The sequence below is a fragment of the Dermochelys coriacea genome, chromosome 15 (genome assembly GCF_009764565.3).
Source record: "Dermochelys coriacea isolate rDerCor1 chromosome 15, rDerCor1.pri.v4, whole genome shotgun sequence".
NCBI lineage: Eukaryota > Metazoa > Chordata > Testudines > Dermochelyidae > Dermochelys > Dermochelys coriacea.
Window position 1 is genome coordinate 26,143,433 of NC_050082.1, and position 12,312 is coordinate 26,155,744.

General features: G+C 45.6%; 2 protein-coding genes across 6 annotated transcripts in view; both read left to right on the forward strand.

Moving 5' to 3' along the window:
- The first annotated feature begins 1,641 nt into the window (after nt 1-1,641).
- PSMD9 (proteasome 26S subunit, non-ATPase 9) lies at nt 1,642-8,134 on the forward strand. Of its 3 annotated transcripts, none has more exons than XM_038373852.2 (6): nt 1,642-1,832; nt 2,237-2,339; nt 4,196-4,389; nt 5,362-5,463; nt 6,521-6,609; nt 7,702-8,134. In XM_038373852.2, the coding sequence occupies exons 1-6, from the start codon at nt 1,716-1,718 to the stop codon at nt 7,727-7,729; spliced, it is 633 nt and encodes a 210-aa protein (XP_038229780.1). In that variant the 5' UTR covers nt 1,642-1,715; the 3' UTR covers nt 7,730-8,134. The 3 variants fall into 3 exon arrangements, 2 of the variants coding, with proteins under 2 accessions (XP_038229780.1, XP_043354355.1); XR_006275939.1 differs by having other exon boundaries at nt 1,654-1,832; nt 5,362-5,516; nt 7,702-7,785; XM_043498420.1 differs by lacking the exon at nt 6,521-6,609 and having other exon boundaries at nt 1,655-1,832.
- A 3,567-nt stretch (nt 8,135-11,701) lies between these two features.
- The window catches only part of CFAP251 (cilia and flagella associated protein 251), a 30,625-nt gene continuing 30,014 nt past the window's right edge, over nt 11,702-12,312 (forward strand). For 2 of the 3 annotated variants that reach the window (XM_038373939.2, XM_043498259.1), the window contains exon 1: nt 11,705-11,962. The gene's annotated coding sequence lies outside the window, so the exon portion shown is untranslated. Of the gene's footprint in view, nt 11,963-12,312 lie in introns of all 3 variants that reach the window. The other variant, XM_043498258.1, reaches the window with a different exon arrangement.

Consider the following 12,312-nt stretch of genomic DNA (forward strand, 5'->3'; position numbering starts at 1 on the left):
GAAGAGCTGTCCCACAGCTGTGCCTGTGTGAGCACTGGAGTTGGTGTCAGGCATGCCCCAAGAAAACATTTTTTTTCTCTTCATTCCCCACCCTCCCTCAAACCACACTCACCAGCAACCCAGCTGGAGTGGGAGGAGAGGCCTATCAGAATATGGCTTAGCCTAGCTGTCTGCCAGAGTTCAAGCACACTTCTTTAGCATGGTGTTTTCTGTCCAGACAAGCAAGAAAAATTGTCATCTCTGACAGTATTTATTATATTTGGCTAAAATCCCATTTTCCTTTTCAGTTCAACATCAAATCAATTCAAGCATTGTCTCCTCCGCCCAACAAGGAAGTAATCAAAGCTCCATTCATCCTTGTTATGAGATTTCTCGCAAATAAAAAACCTTGAGAAAACAAAAACACATGCCCCCAAGAGCCTCCATCATGCCAGAAACTAGAAAGTAGACGTACAGAACAGCCAGGGTCTAAAAGTTTGACAACATGTGGCATAATGGTCACTTTTTCAGCTCTTGCAGGAGCTGATGCTGGGAACCTACAGAAGTGAACTGTGTTTCTCTCATGAAACTGATTAAAAACATGTTTGCCTAAAAGACTGAAAAGATAAGAATCCCTCCACAGCAGTCAGAAGATAAAAAACAAACCCACAAGCACATCCCCCCTGCCGGCCCTCCATATGGCATTGATTTAAGCCAGCACTGCAGAACTCTTCAGTACAAAAGCTATCTGCAAACATTCACGGGCAACAAAACTAGGAAAAGCTGATCAGGAAAGGCTTTAAAGCATGTAAACTGCTTCAATGAAACTGGGTGTATGTGCGATCCTGAGAAGGAATTTGCCTCTCCCGTTTGTACCACATGATGATGAACTACAGTAGCGCCTACAGGGCCTGCTGCCCTGAAGTCTGTTTCCATTACAAAATCTCTCGGGGGGGGGGGGGAAATAAAGCATTCAGCGGCACAATTCAAAGAAGCCAAAACTGGGCAGCATTTTTCCCGCTGATTTTTCTCTCCAAATGTTCGCACAACTGGCGTGGAAGGTGCTAGAAGGATATAAAAAGAGGCAGTGACCGGGTGACGCCAGCTCTTTTGAAGCGCTTGCAAACGACTCCGAAGTTCTTCCGTGTAGAAACCCCACGAGGGGCAGGCTTGACGGGGTGGGTTGGCTGGTTGCCCGCCACGGTCGGTGCGTTTCAGCAGATATCAGAGTAGCAGCCGTGTTAGTCTGTATTCGCAAAAAGAAAAGGAGGACTTGTGGCACCTTAGAGACTAACGAATTTATTAGAGCATAAGCTTTCGTGAGCTACAGCTCACTTCATCGGATGCATTTGGTGAGCTGTAGCTCACGAAAGCTTATGCTCTAATAAATTTGTTAGTCTCTAAGGTGCCACAAGTCCTCCTTTTCTTTCAGCAGATACTTTCTCTCTGGGCATGCCACCCGCTCCGCATAGATGCATCTTCTCCGGGCACAGCACCCTCTGTGCCCTACGGGAGAGGCATCATTTCTGGGCACCGACCCCCCCCCCTCCCGCCCCGCACGGCGGGAGATGCATCGTGCCCCCCCTCAGGCGTGTGTGTGTCTGGCGCAGGGAGGGAGGGGCCTGCTCCAGCCGGCTCCGCCCACCCCCGCCCGGGGAGGCGGGGCGGGTCCCTGCGTGGCTCCGCCCCTCGCCCCCGTCCTGCCGCGCGCCGGCGGGCGTTGCTGGGCTCGGGCGATGGCGGAGGAGGCGGCCGGGCCCGGCGCGCTGAGCGTGCGCGAGGTGCAGGAGCTGGTCCGCAGGAAGGATGAGCTCGAGGCCCAGATCAAAGCCTGCTACGCGGTGCTGGAGGGGGTGAGTGCGCGCGTGCCGGGGCGCCCGGGCCCTGCATCTGCCCCCGCCCCCCCCGGCGCACGGGGGTGTCTGTGCCGCGCTCAGGGCCGGGTCTGCGCATAGGGGGCTCGCTGCCCGGGCGGTGTCTCTGTGCAAAGCGCTGCTGTGTGTGATGCGTGTCAGCCGGGGGCGGGGAGGGGGGGGGGGGTCTGCAGTGCCCCGCCACATACGCAGCTCGGGGGGGGGGGGGAGGCCTGTGCCAGCCTCAGATCTGCAATTCCCTGACGCTCTAGTGCAGCCTAATCAACAAGCGGCGGAGACGCCACAGGTGCCATTTTTTTTTGTTCGTCCTTTAAAAACGTGAAACCAAATGTAGGCTTGAGGCGAGCAGCTGGACATTTGATGAAAGTGTTTCTGCCCTGCAGCAAAAGGGAGTCGGGATGAACGAGCCGCTGGTCGATGCTGAAGGGTATCCGCGTGCAGATGTTGATGTATACCAAGTCCGTGCAGCCAGGCATAACATTATCTGTAAGCAATTCTGTCCTAAAAAGTCGTCTTTCACAGGGGCTGAGCTAAATGAAACAGACAACGCTTGTCAGAAGTTTGTCTCTTTGTTTCGCAAACAGCTGGTTTGGTTTTTCCCCTTGGCAAATGTAAAAGAAATAAAACTGAGAACTTTGTTACCCAAAGGGACATTATTGATTGGAAACTCATCTATTTAAAAGGGTGAGTTTCTTTAGTTTATTAATAACAACTTAATAAAACTCAGCATTGTAACCATCTTATAGTTATAACGTCCTACCCTAGTATTTTCTAGGGCTGTCAAGAGATTTAAAAAAAAATCATGATTATTTGTAAAAAGAAAAGGAGTACTTGTAGCACCTTAGAGACTAACAAATTTATTAGAGCATAAGAGGGCTCTGTTTTTTCCACCAAATGCATCCCATGAAGTGAGCTGTAGCTCACAAAAGCTTATGCTCAAATAAATTTGTTAGTCTCTAAGGTGCCACAAGTACTCCTTTTCTTTTTGCGAATACAGACTAACACGGCTGCTACTCTGAAACCTATGATTATTTGTATGAATAAAAAAAATTACTTTGATTAATTGCACTGTTAATAATAGAATGCCATTTATTTAAATATTTTGGATGTTTTCTACATTTTCAAATTTATTTCAGTTACAACACAGAACGCACAGTGTACAACGCTCAGATTTTTTTCAATATATTTTTGAATGTTTTTCTACATTTTCAAATATTTAATAAATTTCAATTAGTATTCTATTGTTTAACAGTGCGATTAATCGCGATTAATTTTTTTGAGTTAATTGTGTGAGTTAACTGCGATTAATCGACAGCCCTAATATTTTCATTTCATTCAGTATGGAAAATAAAAATAGTGGAGTCAGTTTGAGTGTTGTTTCTAAGCAGCTTTGCCCTCTGGTTAGGTACTACAAAAGTGCCAGGGGACTGGCTCAGTCATAAAATTGAATCTGTTAAAATGCAGTGAACAGCATTATTAATGCACCTACTAATGATTAATGAAAACAGTCATATTGTAAAACCTTTCTATGTTCTTTATAAAATAAATAAAACTAGTTGACATTGTTTCTTTTTAAATTTAGTGCTTGCATCCGATGAAGTGAGCTGTAGCTCACAAAAGCTTATGCTCAAATAAATTTGTTAGTCTCTAAGGTGCCACAAGTACTCCTTTTCTTTTTGCGAATACAGACTAACACGGCTGCTACTCTGAAACCAGTGCTTGCCTTGTATTTGTGGACAAATGTATTATAATAGTCATTGTTTAGAAATAAGTGTTGCATTTAGCGCATGATTTAATGGAAAGGGGATTTGGTTGCCTAGTGCTCTTTATGTGGACATCAATCTGCCTAGTCAATATTGTCGATCTACGCTATGGATTTGTACTGAATTTGTAACAAGGCTGTTTCTTCACAAATGTGTATGCGTACTGTGTATCGCTGCTGCTCATGAGCAGGGCTGTGAAACAGCTATCAGTCTGTAACCATGGCACTGTCAGGTGATGACTGTTGTAAATGGTTATCCTTACACAGTGGATCCTTTAGTGTATTTGGGGACATTGACTCACTCCCATAGATAGGTAGTCAGGAGCATGGGTTACTAACATAGATTTAATATGGTTCTCAGGTGGCCACATTGGTCAGGGAAACTGAGCTAGGAACAGCTATGCCAGCTGTACAAGGTGGTTAGCACAGTTTCATTCACAGTGTAGGCCTAAGAGGAACAAAATACTTTTAATTGAAAGCTAAGAATCTCAGCCAGAGAGAGATGCATCTGTTAGGTCAGGACTTTAAATGAAAATGTGATTGTTCCTGTCTTCTCTGCACTAATGTGTCTCACCTTTAGGTTTTCAGAATGATCACAAGGCCCTAATGCAGCAAGTGGAAAAAGCTCTCCACCAGCTGCATGCCCGAGAGAAGGAGAAGCAGGCAAAGGATGAGGCAGAAGCTCAGGTCGAGGCAATGAATCAGAACCCGAGTCTGCCGCAGCCCTTCGCAAGAGTGAATGCCGTCACACCAGGGTCTCCTGCTAGCACCTCGGCAAGTTCAATCATCTTGATTCCAATGGCCCAATCTCTGCCAGTTGGGCCCCCAAATATGGCAGGTGGCCCTCCCCACTCATCTGCAATCAGGAGCAGGGTTTGAGCTCCTGTTTTTAAACCAGATTCTTGTCAGATGCTTGTAACTTTCCTGGTGGATGTAATTATACTTGTTAGCCTGGACAGTGTAAAATATGCATTGCTGTAACCTGTTGAGCCATGGCCATGTTAGAACACCTAGCTAGTGGGTCGGGCATGGGGGTGGGAATCAGAACTCGTTTTTTCCCCAGCTCTCCAATTGACACACTATATGACTTGGGTAAGGCCATGTCACCACTATGTGCTTTGGTTTCCCCATCTCTGTAGCAGGAATAATAAATACTACTCCCATATTTCCCTGGGGGGGTTGTGAGGCTTAATCTGCTAAATGTTGAGAAGCACTTTGAGATTCTTAAATGGAGGCATAACCTAGATGGGGGTGGGGAACCTTTTTTCTGTCACGGGCCATTGACCCACAGAAGTTAAAAGTAAGTCTCTGATCAAAAGCCCCAAGGCCTCCCCCCCACTGCAGCCCCTAGCCCTGCTCTATGCTGGCCCCCCAGTCCCAGAGGAGCACTGGGAAGGCAGGCGGCCCCTGGAGCACTGGCTGTAGCACAGGGGTTCTGGAGGAGCCGCACACTGCACAGCAGTAAACAGGAGCAGGTGGAGCTGGGCAGGGCGGAGCGTGGGTGGGTCAATGTCTGGCTGTTTGGGGAGTCGCAGCCCTCCCCAGCCCATGGGACACCCTGCCCATGCACGGGCCAGATGAAATTAAGCAATGGGCCAAATGCAGCCCACAGGTTCCCCACCCCGATCTAGATGAATGTTCATCAGGTGTGTTAAGGTCCTTGGATGAAAAATGTTATATAAACACAAAGCATTGTATATCTTTGAGGGCAAATGATGCTTAGTCTCCTGACGCTTTTTTGTAAAGGGATTACAGGTTGATGATGAGATCATTGAGTTTGGCTCTGTCGACACACACAACTTCCAGACACTGCAGAATATTGCCACCGTGGTGCAGCACAGCGAAGGGGTGAGCAGATTACCAGCTTTGGCTGAGTTCTATTTTCAGTCTTTGAACAGAAGGTTAGATTTTTTTTTTCTTTTGTGATATTTGGGAGACACCAGTAGTCTCAAGTTGCCACTCTGGAAACCAAACATCAGGCTCATTCTGCTGCTGCTTTTGATGTGAATGGTGACCCCACAGCTATACTGTTCAATACTATTTCTGAGACCAGCTGGGTCCAATGGAGAACAGTTGAGATCTTTCCTGGGCTGAGAGATTTGGGAGTGTGTGTAGGCATCATGCTTTGTCTCTACTGAGAGTGCCTGCTGCTGGCTGATCAAGGAGTAATGGTGATAAGCTTTAGAGAGAGCTGCTTTTGACTCTCCTTGGTAGGAAGAAGAGTTACTCTGCCACATGGCCTTGAAATTCAATGTTGATAAAAGCGAAGAAATGCACATTGGAAAACATAATGCCAACTATACATACAAAATGAGGGGGTCTAAATTAGCTGTTACCATTCAAGGAAGAGATCTTGGAGTCATTGTGGATAGTTCTTTGAAAACATCCACTCAATGTGCAGCAGCAGTCAAAAAAGCTCTCAGAGGGGTAGGAACCATTAGGAAAGGGATACATAATAAGACAGAAAATATCATAAGGCCACTATATAAACCCATGGTACATCCATGCCTTGAATACCGTGTGAAGTTCTGGGCAGCCCATCTATAAAATAACAGAATTGGAAAAAGTACAGAGAAGGGCAACAAAAATTAAGGTTACAGAACAGCTTCCAAAAGAGGGAGTTTAAAAAGATGGTCAGGGATGCAACCCAATGCTCTGGGTGTTCCTAAACCTCTGAATACTAAATGCTGGGATTGTGACGGGGTGGATCACTCTATAAATAGTCCTGTTCTTTTCACTCTCTCTGAAGCATTTGGCACTGTCCATTGTTAGAAGACAGGATACTGGGCTAGATGGACCATTGGTCTGATCCAATATGGCCATACTTGTGTTCTTAGGGGGACAGGGAAATGAGAGCAGGGCCAACTTGACAGGAGAAGATGCTGTTTATTTTCTTGCATTTCAGAAACCTCTGAGTGTGACCGTGATCCGTGGCGGCAAGAAATTACACCTCGGGCTCATACCAAAGCAGTGGGCTGGGAAAGGCCTGCTGGGGTAGGCATGCCATTTTCTTCCACAGCTTCTGAGTTCAGGTTGGCAAAGTGCAATGAATTGGCATGTCATTAACCAGGCTTAAACTGGAAAATGCCTTTGCTAAGCAGAAGGGAACCTGAGCGTTCTGCCCTCCCCTGGGAATTTACCTGAGGCAGAGTCCAACCTAGCTTTCTTCAGCACCAAAGTCTTTGAGTGCCACCTTGCTCGTTATCAAGTGGGTACTTCTGACCTGCCTAGCTGGGGGGGGCCACTGCTGGTGCTATACAAATTGAAGTTGGACCCAGTTGTGCCTCACCTGCTTTATAATATGGTTTGGTTTTCCTGCGTAGACTGGCCCAAACCATGTTGTTATAACCATGTTACAGCCCTGGAGTATAATTCCTTCACTGCAGGAACCGATCAGTCAATCAGTATTGCTTGTACCATGTGTGTGCCTGTGGGAAATAGGGCCCCATATGTTTTCAGGATGTAGTTTGGATCTTCTAACACTGTTATACCTGGTTTTTCAGTCCACCCGGGGAAAACAATCTTTGACTGGGGCACAGCTATGTTGTAGCTGAGGCTCACAAAACTGTTGGAATTATAGTGTAGACAGGATCTTCCCTCTGCAGATTCAGCTGGGTGCTTAATTCTCCTCCACTTAATGGAGTGGATAGGGCTTTCACACAGGATCAGAACCATGGATTCTGCATTAAGGACAGGACTAATTTGTCATGTGGTGTTGGGCATGGTTCACTCTGCTTTGATCACCCCTCTCAAATTTGATGATCACTTTTAGAACCTTCAGTGAAAGACATTATCTAAAGTCTGTTGTTAAAGATTTAGTTGCAGCAGTATGGGGAGGTGCATCATATCAAGAGATCAAGTTGAGAATGGGTAAGGCTTAGCCTTGCAGCCCGCTGGCCCACTGGGGAGGCTCAAGAGGTGAGTGGGGCTCTGGTTAACTGGAGGGGAAGGGTCTGGCTATGGAGCTCTTTACGTAGTAAGCTCAAAGATTACAAAGGGGCCAGTAAAAAATAAATCTTTTTCCCCTATTTCCTTACTCCAGATTGAATGCAGAAGACCTAATTTTATTCCTTTACATTTTTTCAGCTGCAATATTCTCCCCTTGCAAAGATGACTGGCTTGGAAGACAATAAGATCAAAGTTTGTACTTTTTGAACTCCAACCTAGTTTGAAAAGTTCCCTTTGCAACCTACATCTACTTGCTGAAGCTGGAGTGTTTATAATGGGTTCTGAGGCTCTGACCTCCAGCCTGCTGGATATACTACACCTGAATTGCTTTCAACAGACTTGCACCTGGTCATGATCAATAATTTTACTGACTCACAGGGAATAGATTGTAGAGTCATAGGACATGATTCTAACTTAACTGGCACTGATGTAAATCAGGTGTGAGATCAAAGTGAGGTCCATGCTTTTTCTTTAGTTAGAATCCTTGCCAAATTATTCTGTAACATTTAGTGAATGTTTTTTTCTGTTTGCTCATGGGAAGTAACATTTACCAATAAAGAGTTATGCTGGGTTTTTTTGTTTTTGTTTATTGGTGATAATTTTACATTAATTTGTAATCTAAAGTCCTTCCTGAACAGGTCAGCACATTGTAATATTTAGAACATTTTACTCCAATTTCTGGATTGCATTTTATATTGTTTGTTACAGTGAAATACAAGTGCATACTCAAGAAATGTACAAATACGATTTTGAACATTGTGTTATGAAAATGTTTGAGGTCACTACATCTGAAAGGTGGTTTTTTTAAATTGAATTATTTGATTTATGCCATCTTAAATTGGGTGAGATTGAAAGGGTGCTGTGATGCTTTTTGTATTTCTCATAGCTTGGACTATAATATAGTTCTAATTTGGTGTATATTGAGTTTCTTAATTTTCTGTGCTGTAGTTTTTGGGTTGCATACACTGCAAGAGGACTTTTATTGGTTTGGTTTGTTTTTAAACCAGTTTCTATTGGAATTCTTTAAAAAAAAAAAAAAAAACCTGATTTTATTGTAGCTGTCATAATTTTTGGAAAAGATTATTTTTACAAAATCTCAATTTTGAACAAACTTGGACCTGGCAGAAGCAGATCAACACTATCTAGAGATCAGATAGTTACACTTTGTAATATTGAGGTTCCAAAGGTTATAATGGATTAATAAATTATACATTTTATAAGTACATTACAGACATGGATAGTATATTATGTATGGTTATAAGCACTGGTATAGAAGGTGTTGTAGATGGTTTTAAGCCATGGCTATAAGCAGCCTATTCATCTGTTAGACTCCATACCCATTAATTATTAAAACACCTATTAATTAATTAATCCTTCATATGTGGTAGGCTCATTTGCTTTTCAGCTACAGTAACTCTTCACTTAAATTGTAGTTATGTTCCTGAAAAATGCGCCTTTAAGTGAAATGATGCTAAGTGAATCCAATTTCCCCATAAGAATGAATGTAAATCGGGGGGGGGGGGGGAGAGGAGGTTAGGTTCCAGGAATTTTTTTTTTTGCCATACAGACAGTACTATAGTTGGGAGATGCCCCCATCTTATCCCACACAGGCATAGTCCACTGGCACTGGAGACAATGAGGCAGGCAAGGAGGCTGAAGGTGCTGTAGGGTAGGAGAAGCACGTTGCACAGCAGCAGCGGCAGCTTCCCCTACTCTGCAAGCACCAGGGGTGGGCGGCTCAACCCTCGGCCTGCCCACTCCACCCCTTCCCCCAGTCCTCCCCTCCTCTGCTTTTACTCCACACGAGGTGTCCTCACTCCTCCCTCCTGCCAACGGCAATCAGCTGGCTTGGGGTGTTCTGGAGGGAGGGGGGAGGAGCGAGGACTCAGCATGCAGGCTCTCCCTGCCTCCCGAACACCGCAAGCCAGCTGATTGCTGTGGGCAGGAGGTGGGGGGAGGCACTAATCCACGGGGAGTGCCGGCGGGTGGGAGGCGCTGTGGGGTGGGGGGGTGTAGGGGAGCTGATGTGGGGTTGCCTGCTGTGGACAAAGCAGGCAGCCAAATGACGTTATAGCGAAGCATTGCACAACCTTAAATGGAGCATGTTCTGTAATTGATCAGGGACGTAAGATCGAAACAACTTTAAGGGAGGAGTTACTGTATATTCTTCCTGCTTGCTGGTATTTACTGATGTGTTCAGTCAGAGGTATTGATACATGCCAGCTAGTGTAATCAACAAAGCCTGTGTTATTCTCCTTGCAAAATCAGATATAGTGTGCAGCTGGAGAGGCCTAAACTCCCTGCTTAGACCACAAACAAGGGTCCAGCGAGGGGGAACTGAACAGAAGGACCATATACCAGTGTAAATGGGAATTAGTGTTTTTGTACTAGTGTAAGTGAGAGTGAAATTTGGCCCTTCTGCTAATGATATCAAGGTAGGAAATGATGGAATGAATGTTGCTTGGATATATAACAATCTATAATCACCAGGTTTTGAACTAACTTATTGTTGATTATAACTTTCAGCTGCCACTATAGTGCAAAATAATGCTTTCTGAAACAAGATAAAATGGGCTTTAATAAATACTAAACTAAATGAATTTTAATAAATACCAAAACTAAATGACCACTAGAAATATAAAATGGGTTTCATCTCCCTACTCCTGTGGTGTATAGGTGCTATAAACTGCTTACAAGGTGCAGGGGTGGAATCACTGCATTGGCTTTCCATAAGTGGACTTATGCTAGCCCTTGTGGAAGCCCCAGGCCAGTAGGTGTGAGAGAGAAGCTAGGGAATAGAGTGGGGGTGGGAAGAGGCAGGACTGACCACACCATTACAGACTTGCTTGTTCTGCAAGCCAGAGGCTGTCCAAGGGAATCTAGAGAAGGCCATTAGCTAACCTAATTATGCCAGAGGCTATTTTTGCTCCTGGAACAGACCAGAAGCAGGAGGGGGAAAAGGTGGCTTAAAGCCACCTTTAATTCCTCTCCCATTGACTGCGTCTCAGGGGAGCACAGTGCAGCACAGAATCTCAGCCTTAACCTTTCTGTAGACCCTAAAACTGGCTTCACTTTGAATTTTAGCCAAGGTCCCAGCCCTGCAAATGTCCAGGTGTGTAAAATTAAAGGCAGCAGTTCCTGTTTGTATTTGCTTTCATCAGTCATTTTATCTCAACTCCTTAAAGTGTGCCCCGTTCCATTTGATATATACACACACACCCAAGAGTTGTTTATACTTTTTGCTTCCTGGGTCTAATATAGTAGTAGCTTCGCACCTCACACAGTTAAGCTGCCTCTTGAGGTTGAAAAAAACCCTAGTGTTTCAAAAGATAACAAAATTGACTTTCAGGACTATCACGCTGTGTATCGTGCATGAGGAAAAGAACTTAGATTTAGAAATCGTTATTTCTACGTAGTCAAGAGAGTTTAAAGTTCATTATCTTTTAAGGGAAGACAATATTTTAAACTATATATTTGCAAACGTGTTTTAAAGGAAGCATTACCCTGGACGACCCCTTTAGTGGATTGTTTATACAAGTGCTGTCTAACCTGAGGACCAAATGCCTTATTTCAAATAGGTAAAGCAGTCAAAGTCAATACTTTGGGGCAGATTCTCTAGCTTGCTCTGCTCCATTTGCCCCACTCAGGAGGTACAAAGAGCAGTGTTAGTGATTGGAAGATGTGGGAGAAGAGAGAAGGGGGAGTGAGGGAAGATGATGTAGTAGTGCCAGTTCCTGCTATTTTATCATAGGTCTCAGGGTGTTTGGAGTTTTTCTTGAAGCTACAGCTCCTGGAGTCATGGGATTACAGGAGATTCTGAAAGGCAGTGATCTGGCACAGAAAACTTGACATAATGACTTAATTATATGGGGCCTTGTACTCATGTGCCATGCACTCAGCTCAGGGCTACCATCCCTCATGCTGCTTCTGCTACAAGGTGAGGCCACCTGTCTCAGGGGAGTCGGGCTCTTCTTTAGAGGCTGGGTTCATGTTGTACAAGGACTCACAACAGTGGTACCTCTTGCAGGTGTGAATGGGATCTGGGTGTGGGCAGTGGAGGGTGAAGGGATGAGCAGCTGCTTGGGTCCTGTTAGCCAGTGTCCTGCAGGGGGGAGTGGGGACGGCCTGTGTACCATGAACTCAGGAGCAGCCAGTGGGAGAAAGGAAGTACCTCCTATCCTCCACCCCCTGAGGAATACCCCCCAGCCTGGTAGTGCCTTAGTGCTCACCACTTCTCCCCTTCTCTCACCCCTACACAGCAAGCTCCTCTGCAACTGATCTTTCCAGCCTGTCTCACTGCCTGCAGCACCAGCAGCAGTTACTATGGGAACAGGCTTCAGATACAAACAGAACAGGGGAGCTCCGGGCTGCTGAGCTGGGACTGAGGCTGCTGCAGCAGGTGAGGCTGAGAGGGGGTCTGAAAGGGAGAGGGATGGGGGGGGTCCCATTGAGAGTGATTTGGGGCAAGGCCTGAGGAAAGGGGGGTTGCGGGAAAGCATCTGAGGGAATAAGGTTTGGGGGAGCCTGGCCAAGGGAATGGAGAGGTTTTGGAGAGTCAGAGGAGGTTAGAGGGATGTGAAGGATGAGCAGCAGCAGCAGTCCTAGGGGGAAATGGGGTGGGGGGTCTGAATAAGGCAGCAGGAACAGGTGGGAGCTAAATCATTAATATTCTGGTGAGTAATGACCCTCACTGGAGATAAATGTGTTTTGACGGGTGCAAAAATGTGTGGTGAGCTGGAGAAAGAAAGA

Coding starts and splice junctions, on each gene's coding strand:
- PSMD9 (XM_038373852.2), top strand. CDS start 1,716: ATGGCGGAGGAGGCGGCCGGGCCCGGCGCGCTGAGCGTGCGCGAGGTG. Junction 1,833..2,236: donor GCTACGCGGTGCTGGAGGGG/GTGAGTGCGCGC, acceptor TCTGCCCTGCAG/CAAAAGGGAGTCGGGATGAA. Junction 4,390..5,361: donor GGTCTCCTGCTAGCACCTCG/GCAAGTTCAATC, acceptor TTTTTTGTAAAG/GGATTACAGGTTGATGATGA.